We start from the raw sequence: 21,901 nt of genomic DNA on the forward strand, positions 1-21,901 counted from the left end.
ATACCTATCTGTCAGAGACTTATTGATATTGGTGATCAACATCAGATACCAGATGCAAGTGTCTTCCACTACACACATAACATCCCAGTTGACATGGCAAGATCACCATGCTCTCCATGGATTCCCGGCGAGCCTTGGTGACGGGAGAGGGAGCAAAAGTGGGCCACTGCACTGGTGTTATGCTAAGGATAAGGAGACAACCATAATAAGCCACCTCTACCAAGTCTGTATCTTTCCAATTCCGGATCCTTGGTGCATAAAACGGAAGACCACCACTTGCTTGTAATCACTAGGTTTGTGATTGTTGCGTCCTAATTATAATGAAAACCTGGCTTCATCCAAACATACCTGACGCTAACCTGCAGCTAGCAAGCCACACGTTGTTATGCTATGACAGGACTAAGGTCTTTGGTAAGAGTGTGTCACTCACGTCAGTGGATTCGTCCAACTGCAGTGAGAAACACTCATTTGAGATGTGTGTGTGTATGTGTGCGGCCAATTGGGATTTTAGTTCCTTGACTTTTCTCATTCTCAGGTTGCTTTTTGGTGGAATGTCAGTGTCGTATTTTCCATAAACATTTCGAAAATGCCGCGACGCATTTCACTATACTGGTAGATGAGGCAAACGGACTTCAAAAATGACATTGTTAAAAAATTGTCCGCCTCCCATTCTGTATGAAAGTGATACATTTTTTTTCTTCTTTACTGGTGAATAAGTCGTCGAGATTTACACAGAAGAGCTTGAAAGCGTTTAAAAGTCTGGATGCATGGAAATATTTCGTTGCTGGATCTGTTCTCAATCAGGAATAAATCCCACACAGTGATGGACCCAAGAGGTTTTTTTTTTTTTTTTTGCTATCCAGAAGTGAGGGAGACAAGAAAAAATATACCTCTCCCATTCCCATAACATTCTCACATAATTATCTTTGTCCAGCTGCACTCAAATTGATCTTTGTTGGAATGGGCCTATACAGAGGATGAGAACGCAACAGAAAAATAGGAACGAGTCAAAATGATCCAAAACAATGCAGCCCTCTTGTTGCACAACCCTTTGAAATCTGTAGGCTGGTCCAAAGTCCAGATAAAGTCAGGGTTGTGTCAGGAAGGGCATGAGGTAAAAGTATGCGTAACAAATGTGTTTCTCTAAAGACTGCCATACCGGATCGGTCTTAACCCACGTTAACAATGTGCGCCCCGCCACATTTAGCCTCCAGAGCATCCATGGAAATTCAGCTACTATGTGTGAAAGATGATGAAGAAGAGGAGGAAAGCAGATCATTCGCCAGAACATGAAGAGAAAACCACAAAGCCTACGAATAAGTGTAGAGACTTTGAAGGTTGGGACTATGACAAGAAAAGGTCAGCAGTTAGTTGAGGTGATGAGGGGAACGGTTGAAATATTGTACATCCAAGAGAGCAGGTGAAAAGGTGGTAAGGCTCGACGTTTAGGGGCAGGGCTTAAATTATTTTACCATGGAGTTGATGGGAAGAGAAATGGAGTATGGGTTATTTTAAAGGAAGACTTGGCTAAGAATAATGTGGAGGTGAAAAGAGTATCATATCAAGTGATGAGGCTGAAACTTGAAATTGAGGGTATTATGCGCAATGTAATTAGCACCTATGCCCCACAGGTAGGATGTGACATTCAGGAAAAAAAAACAGGTCACGTCAGGAGGAAGATTAAGAAGACTAGTAGGACAGAGAACCATGTGGTGACAGGTGAGAAAGAAAGTCTTGTATGGCCTTTTGGAAAAAGGTGAGGCAGGTTCTTGGTGGACAGGAGAGTACTTTGTGTATCTTATGGTAGGAAAGGGGAGAAGTGTGGTAGACCACGAAGTGGCAATGATGAGTAAGGGGGAAGTTAGAAAGGCACTTAAGAGGATGAAAAATGTAGTCAGTTGGTGCTGTGGAGTATGGGAAGCATTTTGGAGGAGATTACTGTGGAGTTTTTGACCAACTTGTTCAACAGAACTGTACTGGGTGAGAAGATGCCTGAAGAATGGAGGGAAAATTGTGCTAGTTCCCATTTTTAAGAACAAAGCTGATGTACAGAGCTGTGAGAACTATAGAGGGATAAAGTTGAGCCACATAATGAAGTTATGGTAAAGAGTAGTGGAGGCTGGATGTGGTAAGCATTTGCAAGCAACCGTATGGTTTTATGCCCTGAAAGAGCACCACAGATTTGCCTTGAGGAAGTTTTAAGATGACATTATGATCTACCGTTAAAGCACGGAGCACATGAAAAAACAGTTAGAAGGGTGGAGGCATGCATTGGAAAGGAGAGGAATGAAGATTAGCCAAAGTAAGACAGAACAAATGTGCATTAAATTGAGGGGGAATGTTGAGGCTACAGGAAGAAGAGATGAGGGTGGACGATCTCAGATACTTGCAGTTAACAATCCAGAGCAATGGGGAATGTTTAAGTGAACAAATGGATCCATGCAGGTTGGAATCGATGGTGGAAGGTGTCAGGTGTGTTATGTGACAGAAGTGTCTCTGCTAGGATGAAGGGAAAAGTTTATAAAACAGTGGTGAGGCCAGCCATGATCTACGGATTAAAGACAATGGCACTAAAGAGAAAACAGGAAGTAGAAAAACATAGAGAGCAAACTCCCATGGTTTGGACACATCCAGAGGAGAGTGAGTGTGTTGGTTAGAGGGTAATGATGGAGTTTCCAGGCAAGAGAGCAGGAGGAAGACCAAACATAAGGTTCCTGGAAGTTGTGAGGGAAGACATGAGAGCTATTGATGATAGAGGAAGATGCAGGAGATGGGTTTACATGGAAAAAGACAAAAAAACACATTGTGGCAACCCCAAAAGGAAAAGGAGATGTCAAAACTATCCAGAAAACGCGAGTACTGTGCTCATTAGGAGCTATGGAACAGTACAACATGTGAAGGTTATATAAAACGAATACAACTAATGTTTAGTACATATACAAAATGAAACTTCCAACTCAGTAGTTGTGTTGTGGGTACAGTTGCACATATTAAGAAAACAACCCAGAACAACATCCAAAGAAATTAAAGTTGAAGTCCAAGGTCAAGGTACATACATGTTCAATCACACCATCTGTCTTCGTTTGACCCAAAATGGACTTCATGGCAGATGACCAAGGAAGACACCACTGTTGAAAATTAATCATTTAAAAAAAGGAGACTGGAATTTGCCAAACTCCATTTTGATGACCCACAAAGCTTTGATATGGATAAACTTGAGTAGCCTGCAAAATCATCACCTCAACCCTATATAGCACTTTTTGGATGAATTAGAGTGGGGATTTAGAGCCAGGCCTTCTCACTGTAACATCATAAATGCCTTTCTGAAAAAATTGTCATAAAATTCCAGAAAGACACTCCTGTACCTTGTAGAAAACCTTTTCCAAAGACTTCAAGATGTTATAATTACATAGGGTGGGCCAATGTCGTATTAAACCCTACAGATTAAGATTAAATGAATATCTAAATTAAATTAAGGTGAACGAATGTTTTTGGCAATATAGTGTGCTTGAGGGCTTTTTTCCACGACTCAACGTAAACAGAAGACTTGCTCAAAACTACTCCTAAAATAATGACGGAAGATGATTTTATTGGCATTTATTGATTTTATTGTGCATTTGTGTTTTTGCATTTTGCAAAAGGTACCTAAAGTGTATTAAATCTGGGAGGGGCACAAGGGTTAAGAGGTTTTGAGAATAACCTAGAAAGAAAAGAACAGTTCTGCAACTTGTTTTACTAAGTTTTGTTTTTGTTTTTACAATTCCTTACTCTACCCAGTGCCTTTTAGTAAAATATCATTTTCTCTTTCATTTGATGCATTAAGCACAATCATAACCAAGTAAAATTCTTTGATTATACTTTATCTTAGTGTCATGCGGTAAATCTTACATGTCTTTGCAAGTAAGGAACCTATTTAGAACACAATTTGATAATGTAATCTGGGAGTCATTTTGTGTGAAAATTGTTCATTTTCCTTTCTTCTATAAAGTGTATACATACTTGTTTCCTGTATAACTGTTTTGTAATGTCCATACAGTAGTATTAGATTTTTTTTTACCCTCCCACCATATAAGGATTCTATTCCTTGCACTTCTATTACCTTATAATTCCCAGGTTTTATAAATGGGAACAGTTCAAAAAAAAAAATGCATACAAGGGAAATGAATTTTAAAACAAGACAGTTTATCAAAAAATATTATAGAACGTCCAAATTGATAGAAGGTGTATTAATGTATTTTGTCTGTGCTCAGTTACTATAGCTTGGAAAACATCAGTCATGACTCCATTAACAAGTATCTGTCTGGCCTGGTGGAAAGGAGCCTACGGGACTTGCAGTGCTCCTACTGCATTGAAATAAAAGAGGTGTGTTTTTGTTGCGCAATACCAATACCAATGCATTTTCTGTTTGATTTATGGAATTTCTCTGATGCACAAGGATGACCAGGTGATTGAGCCTCAGACTTATGGTCGTATTGCATCATATTACTACCTGAAGCACCAGACCATCCGCTTGTTTAAAGAAAGACTAAGAGCTGAACTTCCCATCCATGAGATTCTTTCCATTTTGACAGTGAGTATTCACATATGAAATCAACTGCGTAGTGTAGAAGTTTGCCTGTTTGTCTCTAAATTAGCCAATTACTTTTCAGGTTCCTTGAGAATCTCTGGAGATTAAGAATACTTTACCATTGTGCTTGTATTTGCATTATGGTGTGGGTGTGTTGTGACAGTAATTACAAAGGCAAAAATAGAAAATGTATTCCTCCTTTGTATGTTGTAGGAATGAGACCTACTCGGAATACTGTTGGGTATTCTCTGTATAGTACAACGCATCATTATGGACCAGATTTTTTTCCGTCTTTCCATTGATGCTGTGGGTTTGCCTGCTGCACTTATCCATTCACAGTTGCTTCAAGGTGAAGCTCACGGAGACACTAAAATATAAAAAGACTAGCACGCTAGAGAATTGTACTGAAAATAAATTCATTCAAATTCCCAGTATGAATACGCTTCAGTACTGAATACAACAACAAGGGTGTGAGACAGACATTTTAGTATCTACAAGCATTACTTGAAGGATGTCTTGCTACACAATAGGTTGGTAGCATTTAAGGCAAAGATTTGCATTTTTGCTTTTTGTTTTTTCTTACACGTAATTAAAACGCTTGATCGTTGTTATGCTGTAACTGTAACAGTGTGTGTGGGTTCATTGCTCATGCATCTACACAGGGGGGTGAAAGAAAGATGAATCAATGCACACTTAAGCCAGCTCTTGCACTAGTATTTTTGGGTTTATTTTAGTTTGGCATGTTTCAATGTTATGCATATTACTTCTGTATTGTGACGTGTGTACAAGTTGTCAAGCTACAGGAGGAAGTTTTGACATTTGAAAGAGTTGTTTAAATAAGACTAATTTATAATAAATGTTATAGCACACAATGAAATGCTGTTTTTGATGACAAGCAAAGTTGTTTATCTCAACGGGGAAGAAGGTTCTTGATGTGTCAAACAGACTGAAATCATTCTGAAACATTGCTCAAAAACCAAATTATGCGATAACTTTACTATCCCACCTCTAGATTTTTGGGGTGGAGAGTCAGGACTAATGTTTTCGGAGGAACCAGATGAGGTGACCCAGACATTGTTTAAGATGCTCACTGGACGCCTCCCTGGTGAGATGTTTTCGGCACAGTTACAATGGGAGGAGACCCAGAGGACAACCCAGGAGGGACTACATCTTTCAGTTTTCCCTTGGATCCCCTCGGAAGAGATGGAGGAGAAGGAAGTATTGTCATCCCTGCAAAAGCTATTCCCCCGGTGATCTGACCTCAGATAAACAGAAGAAAATGGATGGATGATTAGCTGACGTTAGCACCGAAGATACAAACTACAGCGATAAAAGAATATTCTTTGTGGTGGCATTGTGTAAATAAAGGAAAACAATGTGGCGGAGCAGTGGCTCTACTCTGAGCTTCTCCTGGATGACCGAGCTTCTAACTCTATCTCCAAGAGAGAGTTTGAACACCGTATGGAGGAGATTCATCTTGACTTGTTCTTATGGTTACTACCCACAACTTGTGACCATACGTGAGGGTAGGAACATCACTACAGTGGAAAAAGTATTTGCCTCCCTCCTGATTTTTTTTTTAAATTGCATATCACACAGGTTTCAAATCATCAGACAAATTTTGAAATAACTCTGAGACAACCCAAGGAAATACAAAATACAGTTTTCAAATGAAAATTCTTTGTATTAATCCATCCATCCATTATCTACCGCTTTCCTGGGTTGGGTCGTGGGGGAAGTAGCTTCAGCAGGGATACCCAGACTTCTCTTTCCCCAGGCACTTCTTCCAGCTCTTCCTTAGGGATCCCGAGCCGTTCCCAACCCAGCAAAGAGACATAGTCTCTCCAGCGTGTCTTGGGTCATCCTCGGGGTCTCTTTCTGGTGGGACATGCCCGGAACACCTCACCAGGGAGGAGTCCGGGAGGCATCCGAATCAGATGCCCCAGCTACATCATCTGGCTCCTCTCAATGTGGAGGAGCAGTGGCTCGACACTGAGCCCCTCCTGGATGACCGAGCTTCTCACCCTATCTCTTAGGGAGAGCCCGGACACCCTGCGGAGGAAACTCATTTCGGCCGCTTGTATCCAGGATCTTGTTCAGTGAAACATTCTGTGGACTAACGAGTCAAAATATAACTTTTTGGTAGGTGTGTGGCCTGCTACATTTCGTGTAAAAATGACACACCATTTGATAAAAACAACATTATACCAACAAGGAAGGATGGTTGTGGCAATGTAATAGTCTGCGGCTACTTTGTTGCCTAAGGACCAGGACAACTTGCTGTAACTGATGAAACAATGAATTCTGCTGTGTACCGGAAAATCCTGAAGGAGAAAGTCCGGCCATCGGTTCAACGAATTATCACAAATGCTTGATTTTGGTTACTTCCACAAAGGGTGGTACAACCCATAAATAGAATCAGGAAGTTTTTTTTTTTTTTGACACAGGGTCAGAAAGGTTTAGATTTCTTTTGTGCTTTGAATAAATTGATTTGTAATCTGAAAATTGCATTTTCTGTTTCTAAGGGTTGTCTATGAGTAGTATTAAAATGGGTTTGATAATTTGAAACCTTTATGTGATGTCAAAAAAAAAAACTAAAATCAGGAAAGAGGGAATATTTTTTCACGGCACTGTAGATCAACCAGTAAATAAAGAGCTTCGCCTTTCAGATGAGCTCCTTCTTCACCGCCACGTACAAATACAAAGTCTGCATCATTGCAGACACTTCACCAACCATCCCGTCAATCTCACGTTACAGTCTTCCCCCACCCGTGGAAAAATACTCCAATATTTTAACTCCTCCACTTGGTGCAAGATCTCATCACCTTGAAAGGGCACTTCACCCTTTTCCAACTAAGGAGCCTTTTCCGACTAAGGACCATGGTCTCAGATTTGGAGGTGCTAATTTTCATCCCAACCCCTTCACACTCTGCTCCAAACCGTTCTATTGAGAGTTGGAGATCACGACTTAATGAAACCAAAAGAATCAAATCATCTGCAAAAAGCAAAGATGCAATACCGAGGCCACCAAATTGGGCCCCCTTCTATGGATCAGCTGCACAGAGTAATTCTTTCCATAACAGATATGAACAAAATCGGGAACAAAGGGCAGCCTTGACAGAGCCCAACCCTCACTGTAAGAGTGTCTGACTTATTGCTGGCAATGTGGACAAAACTCTGACACCGGTCATACGGAAATTGAGCAGCTCATATCGGGGGTTCAGTACACCGTACTCCTGAAGCATCACCCACAGGACTCCCCAGAGGACACGGTCGAATGCCTTTTCCAAACCCACAAAACACAATGACTTGCCTGTCTTAATAGATTCTCATTTCTTTTCAAGGGTCCGAGTTGCTCACCTTGTTGTTCTGTTGTTCACTGTGTGCCATTGGGCAAAGTAAAGGTAGCAAGCCTATTTATGCTAAACATAGCAATAGCTGCATCAACAATCACTCGTTTACATCGAGCTGTGACCTCAACCTAATGTCTGTGAACATACAATACTTACAAAGACAAAAGTTTCCCAAGGTTCAAACGTTTAGAACATATTCAACGTAGTTATGAGTTGCCTTCCAACTTAATGTCCACATTGATCATATTCTCACCGGAGACACATCAAAAATCATAGAAACTGAATGATCCCCACAGGTGAAGAGGTCTCATTCTGACGCTTTTTCTTCTAAAACATTTTAACACATTGCATCATGAAATAAACATATTTTTCTTATGAAATATACAAATCTTTTAACTAAGAACATTACAAATTCTAAAAGTGGAAATACTCCAAAAAGCATGAGAAAAAACTGTTTTTAAACTTGGGCTGAACAATATTCAAACATTAGACTCTCACTTTTGTTTGCAATTCTATTTTTGTGCAGCATAATAGCTAAATGTGTACTATGATGATCTCAGAGCCCTACTGGCTTTATATTCCATTTGCATTTCTTTTATGTATTTAGGACATACACCATTTAGTGATTTATAGACCAGTAGCATCAGGACACAAAAACCCCTCCACCACGATAAGATGATGGCTCGAGGACTGGGTGAATTTCCCTAATTATTTTCAACCACTATGTTCGAGCAACTTCCAGCATGTAACCTTTGTAAACATCAATGCTGGCCTTTTGGATTAGTAGAAATACTCCAAAGATTGTGTCATGTGTGGTGATCTTAAAGTAGTAAGCAGTAGTAAGTAAAAAAAAGAAAAAAAAAAAGAGAGAAATTACAGCACATTCGATCTGTTTGACACAGGATGCAGAAGAGTATGCTGAGCTTCCTGTGAGACACAATGAAGACCAACTCAACTGCCAGCTGGCTCAACAGCTCCCCCTGAAGGTCAATGCACATTCCTATGACAATGCCCACACGAAGACTCACTTACTCCTTCAGGCTCACTTCAGCAATGCCCAGTTACCATGCAGTGACTATTCAACTGATACCAAGACTGTTCTGGACAATGCCATTCGAATCTGTCAGGTATGTGGCTTTTAAGTCTTTATCCACAGTGTAGAATCATGACATACTTTGTTGTACCAAATTCAAAAGAAAAACAATCCAATATATGTTAACAATGGTATATAATAGGATCATCCATCCATCAAATTTCTTAGCCACTTATCCTCACAAGAGTTGCTGAAGTTCTGGCGCCTATCCCAGCTATCAATGGGCAGGAGCCCGGGTAGACCCCGAACTGGTTGGCAGCCAATCGTAGGGCGCATAGAGCCAGACAGCAGTCGCACTCACAATTACACCTTGTGGCAATTTACCTTCCAATTAATGTTGCATGTTTTTTTGGGGGATGTGGGAGGAAACCGGAGTGTCCAGAGAAAACACACACAGGCACGGGGCGAACATGCAAACTCCACACATGCAGGCCGGGATTGAACCCTGGACTTCAGAACTGTGAGGCCCGCGCTTTACAGCTGTGTCACCGTGCCGCTGAACAGGATCGATATCTACTTTTTTGTCCCCTATGGCAGCCATCCCAAATATTTTGAGCCACATATAGGATTCACTTAAAGTCAACTTTTGACGGACAGTCATAGAAACCGTTTGAAGCAATCTAAAAATGATAGCTCACCGCCATGCTGAATCTCCAGTTGTTTTTAGATTTAGTGGGATTGGGACTGTGATTGTTTCTTTCAAATGAGACAGTCCCATTTGAGGTAATGGGAAAAAATGACGCCCAAGGTGTGTTATGTCCACTTTACTCTGTAATTTTGTTTTGGGTACTATCATTGGAGAACTAATGCTTCACAAAGTTTGGATGAAAGGAGCAAGAATTTGTGCATTTCATGGCAGAAGCCATATTAAAGGTTTCATTGCCTCAATTGAGAGCCTGCAATAAGGGCTGCCAATCGTTTCAGCATTGTCTTTGCGGAATACATGTGTGCATTATTCAGATCACAGTATCCTGTGCAATGTTGGGGAATAAATGTGCTGTCAATTGACTCTAATATTAGTAAAGGACCAGCAGAGGGACGTGTTTGGACATGCAAATAAGAATAGGTAAATTATAACCCATCAAACAACAGACATGGAGCAGCTCAGAGTGTTATACTTTTTTTGTGATAACTAGTGATGAGGACGGAGGAAACAATTACACGGCTGCATTTGCTGTATCTCTTACGAATGTGACGAACAAACAAATGCATTTCTGAACAGATAGGAGGAAGGTTGGGAGAGCTATGTCATTATTGCAGGGACAAAGTTCACGTGTACACTACATGTTTTCTTTTAATGCACTCATTTAGAAATCCAGTGGAATCTCAATACAACAGACTAATATGGCTGGAAGTCATGTGATGGAGTTAATTGTCCCTTACATGGTAGTTTTTGTTTTGTTTTTTTGAGGCCAAATGCACCCATATAACTGTACAGTACAAAATTGTTTTGTAGGGTTTTTTTCTGGCATAAAATGCCCAGAACAGTACAAAGTTATTGTAAGTAAATATTTTTAAAAAGCTTAAAAATGTTGAAAGTTTATTTTATCCAAACCTTTCACTCCAGTGTGCTTGGTCATGGTGACATTGTACTGTACTCATCGTAAGTGAGTCACTTTCGTGAGACGCAAGGAATTTGTGTGCTTCGTACTTCTAAATTCATTGCTAAAGGTGTACAGCTTGCTAAAATAAACCTGTGACTGAATCAAAAATAGTAGACTCCAGACTTGGGTTTTGTAACGCTATAGTTAACGCCGTATCCATGTCTCTCTCTCTCTCTCTCTCTCTCTCCTCTCTCTCTCTCTCTCTCTCTCCTCTCTCTCTCTCTCTCTCTCTCACCCCCCCCTCCTGTGTACAATAAAGATTGTCGCATGGCCCCCACATCGATGCTGCATATTCAATATGGTTGCCACTTACTGTAGGCACAGGATGATGTAAATTATTTTACATGTGAGACCCAGAAATAAGTCAGTCCAATTTTCTGCCTGCTTTGTGTTACAGCACCAGGAAAGGCAATTCTGGAAATAACCGATCCTCAGTGGCATTTTAAGTGCCAATTGAAAACCTTTTTTTAAGTCCCGACGGTTGTTTTTATCGGATATCCCTTATACCAAGGTCCACTTTATCGAGGACCCACTGTACTAATGCTTTGGTTGAGGGGGGAGGCTACTCATTGAAAATAATGTATCAGGTAGGTCATGTCATTGGTACTGTAACTTTAAAATAAATATTATCAGATATCATTTAAGGTTGTTTATATCGGCAATTTTGAATGTTCCCGGTCGCTGATATTTTGGCAAGTCACATGACCTACTTCCGTGTCATGTGCTCAACCTGAGGCTCAGTTACGTTCCTACACATTATTGTCAGTGTTGATTTCTCAGATTTATCCTCATCTGATGAAGTATAACTGTTATCGGTTGATCGGGAATACGGAGGAATTTGTCCATACAGATTTGAACCTGTGGCTGTCAATAATGTTGAATATTCGTATGGTTGTTCGGACGGGAATGACGCGGAGTCTAACTACTTGGAGGTCTTCGCGCAAATCTCATAGTTATCTGACTTCATTTTCATGTTTTTGTACTTTGCCTTTTGTCACATGTTTTTGTGCCTTTGCTATTTATCCGGGGCCCCATGCACTGTGCCCAACGGAGGCGTCCAAGCAGAGCTCAGTTTTATGTCTCCGGCTTCACTTCGCCCAAGCCACGGCAAGCAAAATGTGTGTACACGTTGCACTCTTTCCCTCTCGTATACATTCCTACCAAGCCTCGATGCTTGGAGGCTGAGGAAGCATCTGCAGACCCCGAGACACCTCTCACTCATGTCTCAGCGGAGCCTGACAAAGTGTCGCCTCTTACTCATGCCTCAGCGGTTCCTGACCCGCAGCCACCTCTTGCCCATGAAAAAAGATGCAACATAGAAGAGGACACACAAGTAGAGGGAATTATTGTTGTCTTGGGAATAATATTTAAACAGAAAATTCCAAACTTTAAAAAAAAAAGGTGAAAAACTGGAAAATTGCCAAAGATGTTAAGTGAGCACTCAAAGTGGTCCCCAATTATTGAGGCCCGTCAGACTGTGTTTTAAGAAGTCTAATTCCCTTCATTGTTCTTCTTTCAGGTCCTTTCTAGATTGACTGTATTCTATTAAATATCATAATTCAAGGATTCATGATGTAAGACACTTCAGCTTTCTCCAGAGAAGATTTTTGGTTATAAATTTCCATCAATTTTCTGAGCCACTTATCCTTACTAGGGTCACAGGAGTGCTGGAGGTCTATCCCATCTATTCTCTAAGAGGAGGCAGGGTACACCCTGAATGGGTTGCCAGCCAATTGTAAAGCACATAGACACAAACAACCATACACACTCACAATACAAAGACACTTTAGTGCAGTTTGGATTCTCCAATTAACGCATGTTTTTGGGATGTGGGAGGAAACCAGAGTGTGAGAAAACCCAGGCAGGCACAGGGAGAACATGCAAACTCCACACAGGATATGAGCCCTAGTCCTCAGAACTGTGAGGTTAATGCTCTAACCAAACGCGCCACCATGGTGCCGTTATGAATATCAAACATATTTAATGTTTAAGATGAGTCATCCCCCAACTTTTTTTCTGTGAGGGCCACGTAACTTTTCGCTTCTCTGGTGGAGGGCCGGAGTCAAGTTTGTAACAGAAAACGTGTGCCTGCAGGAGTACCTAAATGTAAAAAATTTTTGTTTTCAAGAAACCCACAAAAAATCAAATAACCTTATCTGGATTCTTCACAGAGCAAAAGTCAGGAAATAAAAAAACAACACTATTAATGAAATAACTAAATAACCCTCCCCGGGTTCTTCAGAGAAAAAAATCTCGGAAATAAATTGCACTATTTGTGCAAAAGTTTCTTTCGGCCTATCCCGTTCGGGGTTGCCACAATGTGACATCTCAGTTGAACGCTCATATTTGTTTGGCACAGTTTTTACGCCGGATGCCCTTACTGACGCAGGCCCTCTTGGGGAGTAGAGGCCCCAGTGAGCTCTGAACTCACAACCCCTGGTTTACCAAACCAATGTTTTAACCACTGAGCTACGGGGCGTCATGATTGCACTATTTAAAAAAAAAAAAAAGAATATAAAATTTAAAAATGCCCAAATAAACTATCAAATAACCCACTGGGTTTTTACAGGAAAAAAAAGAACATAAACTTTCTGTGTGCGTGCACAATCTTAACAGGTTCAATTTTACTTTATTTGTTAGAGCAGAATCTTTCATTCAAATGACTCATGAGCAGTCTCTCAAAGTGACTGTTCCTTCCTAATAATTATCTTGTAGGTTCCAGTAGGCTTGCAGACATCGCTGTTTGCAGCTCTCCCTCTTTCCCTGTGAAAACCACAAAGCACGCAGGCTGCCAGTTTCAAACACTGATGCAGATGTTCATCTGTCAATCTTAAACTCTTAATCTTGGGCTTTTCAGCAGTTTCATGCGTGAAAAGGTGTTCTTGCAGATATATATGCTGCCAAAAAGTATGGAAATTTACATTGTGTGTTTTCTGATGTTCGGGTATGTGTCATTTGGGAGGGCGGCATAAAAGTCAATGAGACTACTGGGCTTGAATGGATGGCTTCATGACAAAATCCGTCAATACTTTCCAGCACAGTGCTTGCTGGTGAATTAGACAGTGTAATTGTAGCGGGGCGGACAGTTTGTCTACTTGTATTTGGCCTAGCAAGCTATCGTACTTGTCTTTGTGACAGGATTCAGAGTGTCTCAGCAGATTGTATTGCCTTTTGTATGTCTGTCTGTATGCCTTTTGACTAATGAGGGAGCCTTTTCTTTGCATTGAAGAAAAGAATAATCGTTTGTCCACTTTGGGTTAAATACCCTGCATTCTGGATCAATTTTTCTCTTACGTAACCTTTTTGCCATGATTTAGTTCTCTATGAGAGGGACAAGTTGAGGATTTTTTTTTCTGAGGGTTGCCAGATAAGGGCACAGACTGCAGAAGGGTGGAACAAATGTCACGTTATATGTGTTTATGAAATTGTTACAAACTAATGGTAAATAATGAAAATAGTTCAGAACTAAGGAACATTTTATTGCAAAAGCCCAACTTTATCATAAAATACAAATACGCATAGATGAAAAATAAATCAAAATGCTGTCTGGTATTGTTCAGGGGGGCCGGACCAAATGTGGAGGCAGGCCGGATTTGAATGCCTGCTAGTTTTGATTTGTATTGATCAGTAGTGCCTACCGACGGAAGAAGCTGGTGGCCAAGATATTGTGGGTCTGAAATGATCCTGCCCGCTCTGGACCTAGTTCGAGTCAAGGGTGGGTAGGGTTGTGCCAACAATCTGGATGGAGAAGAAGAATTGAAGAATTCTCATCTCTCTCTCATCTTTTGTATATTGCGGTTACTTTTCCTTGTAAATTCTTACCTTGTTGTGTAATCAGCGTTGCCTTATTTTCATTTAAAAAAATAACTTGGTGACTTTACTAATTACTTGAGCTGAAAATTAAGTTACTTCGTGATTACTTGATGTTAAAAGTGACTATGTTCGAGAAAAGTAACTTTTTAGTTGCTTTCGACAGCTGCCGTGGCAGGAATATCACTTATTTACAGTACAAAAAAAGCATTAGCTTAACCCATTAATTAATAATGTACGTCAAACATTACAGAATATCAACATGAACCAATAACCTAAACGTTAGTGTAGTTGAAGCCAGATGTCATCAGCAACTTAGTGATGACTTGACAGATATGACACTAATTACCTAAATGTAAACGAGCATACCACACTCATTATATTTCTCTCAATTTAGACTCAGAACTTGTTTTCCATGAAGGCAACTGTTTTAAAACATTTCTGATACCTCGCTCAGGAGTTCGGTATCAAATTTTAATAGGTTCGTCGGAGATAGGCACTCAGAAATGTAGACAAGACACACTTCTGGCTACCCACAATTGGCACTTTATTGGTCCCACACAGAAATGGTAACACAAGCACAAATCACGTGGTATGAAGCTAAGTAATATCCAACCAGCTCTTAGAAGAATATACAGCTCTTACCGTGCGCCAATAGGAGGGAGAGCCAACACTCCAGGTAGAGCAGCTTCAATACCGGCTGGGCGTCCGTACGCAACCCGCAGCAGACTCTACCGAGAGTATCCAAAGTTCTCCTTTTATACTCTAAGCGTGTGCGGAAGGAGGGGTGAGTGGCCAATTCATCCCGCCTGACGCCACACTATTCTTTGTTACCAACAGATGGCGTTGCATGACATCATATAACACAAAAACATCTTTTTATGACATTGCTGGTTATCCAAACATCCTTTTATGACATTGCTGGTTATTCAAAGCTATTGCGATCGTCTTTTAGGTTATACAAAGCTATTGCGAAACATATACGAAGCTATTGCGAAACATCTTTTAATTATGGAAAAACAACACAATAAAATTATTCTTACTTCATTCCACTCTTGATGTTTTTCCATCATTCAAAATGTAAGCAATTGATTATAGGCGATTATATATTTCCCATATTGCATAGCGTAAGCACACAAATAACAATCATTAACACGATCAAGGGTGGCAAGAAAGTAGTACGCGCAGTGGAGGACATTCCTGTGAAGATATCCCACCAATGATAAGCTGAAGCCTGTTGTACTAATTTAGCGGCATGCACTACTTCCCCTTTTACTACCATAGTTGACACCAAGAGACTGGAAATCTTAGACGCATGTGACTTGATGAGTTTTTGGATGTCTGTAGAACTCTCCAATGCGCATTTGAATTGTTCCAGAGACACTGACCAGGGGGAGCGTAGTACCTCCCACTGGACCGCAGTCAACCTGCGGGACTCCGAATAGTTAGTCAAACGATACGTCATGTTTCCCCAGCGCCATATGTGTACATCTTGAAGGCATCCTACAAAAGGAACCGAAGGTACTTGTGAGTTATTTTGTGTTGTAGCCACACAGAGAGTATGCGGTCCAACTTGCCACATCATCTCTCTGGCTGGCTCCCTAGTCCAATCACAAAGTACAACCTCTGAGTCGGTTAGGCACGGATTCGAGTACGCATGTTGTAATCTGCAAGCCAACCCTTGGTCTGTTAAATCACATAAATCTGATTTAAAGCTTTTGTTGGTTTTTGGTTCAAACCACTCTCCGTCCATGTGTAAAAACCAATATCCACTTGTCGTTATAACAGGCAAAACCTGATATTTACAAACCACCTTTGTTGTCGTCACGTTGTACTGGGTCCAATACCCCGTACATTTATTTTTGTTACATTTGGTGTGTTCGGGATGTAATGTCAACCACAAAGAGTCGGAAATGTTCCAAACCTTCCGCCACTCTTGATAATTTCCTGACGTAACTATCCTTAGAAACGACTCCTTTTGAGCCGCAGCGTGTAGAGTTTGAATACTACATACTGTCCAGCTACTCTGTTCTGTCAAGTTCTGAAGCATGTTCTCTGCTTCGTCGCATAATTTGATATCCCAATTAAACACTGTTTTCCAAAGTTTTGCATTTTCTTTTTGTCCCACCAGAGCTTTAGGAAGGCAAACCCCTATTTGATGCAAGGCCCTGGCAGAGTGTTCTCCAGTATTGGACAGCATGGTCCTAGTTACCTCATTATCAGCAGTATTTGCCAATCCCAATACGGTTCCCGTTCCCCCCAACAAAGTATCATACCATGCCCTTTTTATTCTGTTACATATCGGAATCGGGGGAAAGTGAATTGTCCAGTATATCTTGGTTTCAACCACTGCTTGAGCTAGGTGTGTACAGGTGTCAAGAATTGGAGTCAAGTGTGTTTGAATGACCGTGACCACATACCCCCACCTCAAGTCACCATCATCCCCAACCTCCCAGATGGTGAAATCCTCTTCTGCAATTGCCGTCCAAGTCGTTCCTCGATGATATCCCGATGAACTGGCTTGTCTCGCACGCATGACCTTCGGTCATTCCCCAGGAGAGTCGGACCATGGCACCAACGGCAAGGAGGCAGATGACCCAGTCATTTCCAATTCCTCGGCGCCGGATGTCCTCCACCTCTGCGTCCTCCCGTCGAGGGTCGTCCAATCAGCAGCTCCCACTTCAACAAGCACCCACCAAGCTGCAACAGATATGGTTACCACTATTGACAAAAGAAAACATGATTAGTATTCTCTCATGTAACATTTGTTCACGGGTACGTTCACCCATTTTTCCTCTCCTTGATATAAAACACTGACTGTGGCATCAGACCCCTGAGCTATAATTTCCGCAGCTCGAGGAGGTCCTGATTGCATTTTCCCCAAAGATATGGGAAACGGTGTCATTTTTACCTTTCCCACCAATATTGTCTGCACATCAATTCCTGTTCCAAATTGAAATTTACCTATTCTCAAATACAAAGTCATTCCAGCCAGGATGTCCATTCCAATTATCCACTCTGGGATGGGGGTGACGACCACTTCAAATTTCCATATTGGCATTTTCCCAATTTTCAATGGAAGAATTACTGCTTTTCCATTTACAATTTGTCCCCCCAATCCTCGCAGTGGAACATTTTCACCCTTCATTTTATCAGGGTTTCCATGTCCAATTGAACATGGGGTCTGATGTCCCCAACTGACCATCGATTGATAATTTTGTTCTGGCTGGTTGACTGAGTTTGTCCTCCATCCTAGCTGAGGAGGTCAAAGGTACGTGACCTCTTGTCCTTATTTTTCCCCTTACTCTTGGGTTTCGCTCGGCCCTTTCTCACAGCAGCCACATAGCTGGGGCCTCTTGTGTCTACTAGCATGTCGTCGCTTGAGTCTGTATCTTTTTCTTCCTCTTCTTCATCCTCAAATGCATCCAAGGGAGGGGCTGTTGGTTGAGCTGCCGGCGTCATCATTCCCTTTATGATGGTGGCCAGCTGAGCAATTTCTGATTTTCCCTTTGATCCCCTGCTCAAGCAATTTACATTCAATCCCCTTTGTTTCCATCTTGCAGCCAAGGCACTTGTGGGTAGCCCGTCAATTTCTTCTGCCGGTACTCCCGCTACAATGAGTGCTTTCCACATTTCCCGCCTACTACTCCCGGCTTCGGGCGGTTTCACGCGCGGTCGTTTGCAATCTGTTTCGGACCTGTAATTCTCAGGGCAAGGCTGATGTACTGTGTCTCCCCAATCTCCCAAAGTCGCCAACTCCAACAAGCGCGTTTTTACGTCACTGAAGCTGTTATCGACGGCTCCTAACAAAATGGTAAATATCGCAGACCTGTAGTGGGGGGGTGCGTCTCGAATCATTGCATCACGCACCACCTTTGGCACTGCTGTTTCGTCAATAAAAGCATGACCCGCTCGCGATATCGATTCGCGCGTACACAATCTCCCCATCCTGTGAATTGCGTCGCGGATGGTTACCAAAGGCCCTTTGATCTCGGGCCAATCATGCCACGTTGGATACACAGATTGCGCTGTTATAGCATACAAGGCAAATAGCGAAAAAGAATCACCTGCCGCCATTGCTCTCCCGTTTGCACGAAACTCGGCATTCATTCGAGAATCTGAACTCAAGCCTCCAAATCGCGAAAAGTCCTCTGAGTCAAGTTCTATGGCGTCAGCTCCTTCCTCATACATCCGCCTGAGCCAAGAATCAGCTGGTTCTCCCTGCTTTTGTCGATACTTTGATGTTAAATGGGCTATCTCTTCCTGAGAGAAGTCCTCTTTTGTTATCGTCATTCTGGGCGGCGGCTGAGGCTGTTCTATTCGCCTCATTATAGGGTTTCCTTCCCTATCAACTATAGGTACATTATTCTCATCTCCCTGTTCTTCAAAGACAGGCAAGACAACATGCTGTTCCTCCCGTCTCCGCGAGATCGGTTTAACTTGGAGATGTCCAAGTTGTGGATACAGCGGTTGAGGTTTCATTTCCCCGCCATATTGCATGTCGCCATCTCCCCATATGTCGCCATTCCATCCCTCTGGCTCCCAGTCTTCCTGGAGTGCCACAGCGAAAGAGCGGACCTGTTTTGGGTCGATGCGACGCGGTCTTTTGTTACTTTTCTCGCGCGCCATAGAAGAAATAAAAGCCACTGATTTCTCTAAGATTTTCTGCGCTTTAGCTTGGTCAGATTCAAGCGCTTTTATATTCTCTTCAAGTTGCGTTATCTTTTTATCTTTTTGCATTTCAGAAGCGCACACTTTATCCAAAGCCATTGTTCTTTCCTTCCAGGCTTCGGCAAAAATCCACAACATCTCTCGGACGCCACCCAGCGGGGCTTTGTCCCTCACATCCACCCTGCTTAACATGCGCTGTAGCAGCGGTGGAGTTACCAAGAGGATTTCTCCTATCCACGGCTTAGGGCGTCCCCCGTACCGTCTAAGGAGTTTCCCTATTTCTTCAAATCCAAGGCTCTCCCAGTCGGAGACGCCATCCTCATTGGGAGCCACCTCCGCTCCCTTCTCCGTTTTACCCTTAAAACTCGAGGCCACTTCCGCCTCCTTCACAATTTTTCTCTTAAAGCAACAAGCCATTTCTGAATGTATTCTCCACGATCCTGCCGACAACGCCAAAAATGTTTTAAAACATTTCTGATACCTCGCTCAGGAGTTTGGTATCAAATTTTAATAGGTTCGTCGGAGATAGGCACTCAGAAATGAAGACAAGACACACTTCTGGCTACCAACAATTGGCACTTTATTGGTCCCACACAGAAATGGTAACACAAGCACAAGCACAAATCACGTGGTATGAAGCTAAGTAAGTCAAAAGACCAGCAGTCCAGTCTAATTGAGATAAAAGCATGGATGAGCATTTCCTGGGCTGCTTGACATATACAAGATTTCACTCTAGAAATGTTCTTCAGATGGTAGAAGGCAGTTTTTATGATTGATTTGATATGATTATTGAAAGTCATGTCGGATTCAATCAGAACACCAAGGTTTCGGACTTGGTCTTTGGTTTTTAAAGATAGAGAGTCCAGGTGTTTACTAACAGTAATTCTCTTTTCTTTATTGCCACAAACAATTGTCTCAGTTTTGTTGTGCTTTAGTTGATGAAAAGTTTGGCTCAGCGAGTTATCTGATTTAGACTGTGGCACAATACCTCAATTGAACTGTAGTCATCTGGAGACACTGCTAAATATAACTGTGTGTCATCTGCATACCTATGGTAGGCAAAATTAAAGTTTTGAAGAATTTGACCCAAGGGTGGCATATACAGGCTGAACAGGATAGGTCCAAGAACTGCCCCTTGAAGGACCCCATAGGTCATTTCCATTTGCTGAGACCGAGTACATCCAATGGTCACAAAGTAGCTCCTTTCCTCCAGGTCGGACCTAACCATTTAAGGACTGTTCCGTTTAGTCCTACCCACGTTTCCAATCTGTTGAGCAGTACATTGTGATCTACCTTATCAAAACCCGGGCTGAGATCCAACAAGACCAAAATTGACACCGTTCCTGAGTCAGTATTCAAACTCATATCATTTAGCACTTTGATAAGAGCAGATTCTGTCCTGTGATAAGTTCGGAAAGGTGATTAAAATTTGTCAAAAAGTCAATTTAAACTAAAAAAATTGCTGAGTTGATTGAAAATAACGTTCTCAAGAATCTTGGCTATGAACGGGAGAGTTGAGATGGGTCTATCGCTTGCTGGAATCGTCCAGTGCTCTGTTTTTTAGAAGAGGCTTAACAGCAGCTACTTTAAGAGCTTTGCGAAACTCGCCAGACTGAAGTGAGCAATTGATTATTTGCTGCAAATCAGGTAGCACTGAATTCACAATAGTTTTGAAAAAGTCAGATGGTATTGAGTCGAGACAGCTCATTAATGGTTTCAACTGCTGAACAGGTTTCTCAACAGTTTTTTGGTCAACTGTATCAAATTCTGACAAGTTAGTTTTTCTCTGGGTGGCTTCAGATGTGAGATCATTCTATCTTTTTGCTGATTTGAGCTGACATTTGACCTGATGGATTGTATTTCTTCAATAAAATAACATGGAAACTCATTGGATTTGTCAACTGTTACGAGTTCTGGATCTATCTGACTCGGTGGGGGGTTGTTAGCTTGTCACCCACAGCAAAACAAAAAAAGTTCCAAAATCATCTTGTAGTTTTTTCATTCAGTACTTTTTTACTCTTAAGTACTCTGACCACTACTATTTTTTACTTGAGTCATACTATCCTAAAGTAGGAGTACCCTTACATGAGTAAGATAGTTGCCTACTCCACCCACCTCTCATAAGAGAACCCCACCTTTGGCCACTTCCCAGCTCACATCGCAGCGACCCCCGATGGGCACTCTCACAGGTGGTGAGCCCATGGGAACAGGGACCCATGTTACACTTTCGGGCTGTGCCCGGCCGAGCCCCATGGGTGGAGACCCAGCCACTGGGTGCTCGCCTTCGAGTCCGACCTCCAGGCTTGGCTCCAGAGGTGGCCCCGGTGACACGCGTTTGAGCAAGGGAAATCGAGACACTCGATAGGGGTGTTGGAGTTGTAATTTATTTTCATCATATTACTTAATATACAGCAATAACTGTCCTCTAATAATTTTCATGACATAATTTTAGATGTCAGAAAATTCAGACAAAGTGCACTAGAAGTTGATTTCTGTCATTTGGCAGCTTTCCGTTTTATATGATGGTCTTATGTCTTTTCTACTCAGGCTTTGCTTGATGTAGCAGCCAATGAGGGCTGGCTTGTTACAGCTTTAAGCATCTGCAACCTAGTGCAGATGATTGTCCAAGGCCGCTGGCTGCATGATTCTTCAATACTGACGCTGCCACATTTGGAACAACGGTACCTCTGCATGTTCAGGTAAGCATTACATTCATCATCTGACTATTCAGACCACCTTTGCACTTTTTCCAAACAAGATTTACTTGACATTATCGATCTGTAGTAAGAAATATTTTTTTATT

The 21,901-nt window shown here is 41.8% G+C and overlaps 2 protein-coding genes across 14 annotated transcripts in view; one reads left to right on the forward strand and one right to left on the reverse strand.

The window, feature by feature from the left end:
- The window catches only part of LOC133500627 (uncharacterized), a 70,792-nt gene extending 49,166 nt beyond the window's left edge, over window positions 1–21,626 (reverse strand). For 2 of the 3 annotated variants that reach the window (XM_061819571.1, XM_061819572.1), the window contains exon 1: window positions 15,073–21,626. In XM_061819571.1, the coding sequence (XP_061675555.1) occupies window positions 17,680–19,515 (1,836 nt within the window). In that variant the 5' untranslated portion in view covers window positions 19,516–21,626 and the 3' untranslated portion in view covers window positions 15,073–17,679. Of the gene's footprint in view, window positions 1–5,547; window positions 5,823–15,072 lie in introns of those variants that run through there. The other variant, XM_061819570.1, reaches the window with a different exon arrangement.
- Window positions 1–21,901, forward strand: part of ascc3 (activating signal cointegrator 1 complex subunit 3) — a 258,535-nt gene that overhangs the window by 210,343 nt on the left and 26,291 nt on the right. For 6 of the 11 annotated variants that reach the window (XM_061819562.1, XM_061819557.1, XM_061819561.1 and 3 more), the window contains 4 exons: window positions 4,251–4,362; window positions 4,436–4,570; window positions 8,823–9,047; window positions 21,646–21,797. In XM_061819562.1, coding sequence (XP_061675546.1) covers window positions 4,251–4,362; window positions 4,436–4,570; window positions 8,823–9,047; window positions 21,646–21,797 — 624 coding nt within the window. Of the gene's footprint in view, window positions 1–4,250; window positions 4,363–4,435; window positions 4,571–8,822; window positions 9,048–21,645; window positions 21,798–21,901 lie in introns of those variants that run through there. The other 5 variants (XR_009794990.1, XM_061819565.1, XR_009794992.1 and 2 more) reach the window with 5 other exon arrangements.

The sequence above is a fragment of the Syngnathoides biaculeatus genome, chromosome 5 (genome assembly GCF_019802595.1).
Source record: "Syngnathoides biaculeatus isolate LvHL_M chromosome 5, ASM1980259v1, whole genome shotgun sequence".
In the NCBI taxonomy this organism is placed as follows: domain Eukaryota; kingdom Metazoa; phylum Chordata; class Actinopteri; order Syngnathiformes; family Syngnathidae; genus Syngnathoides; species Syngnathoides biaculeatus.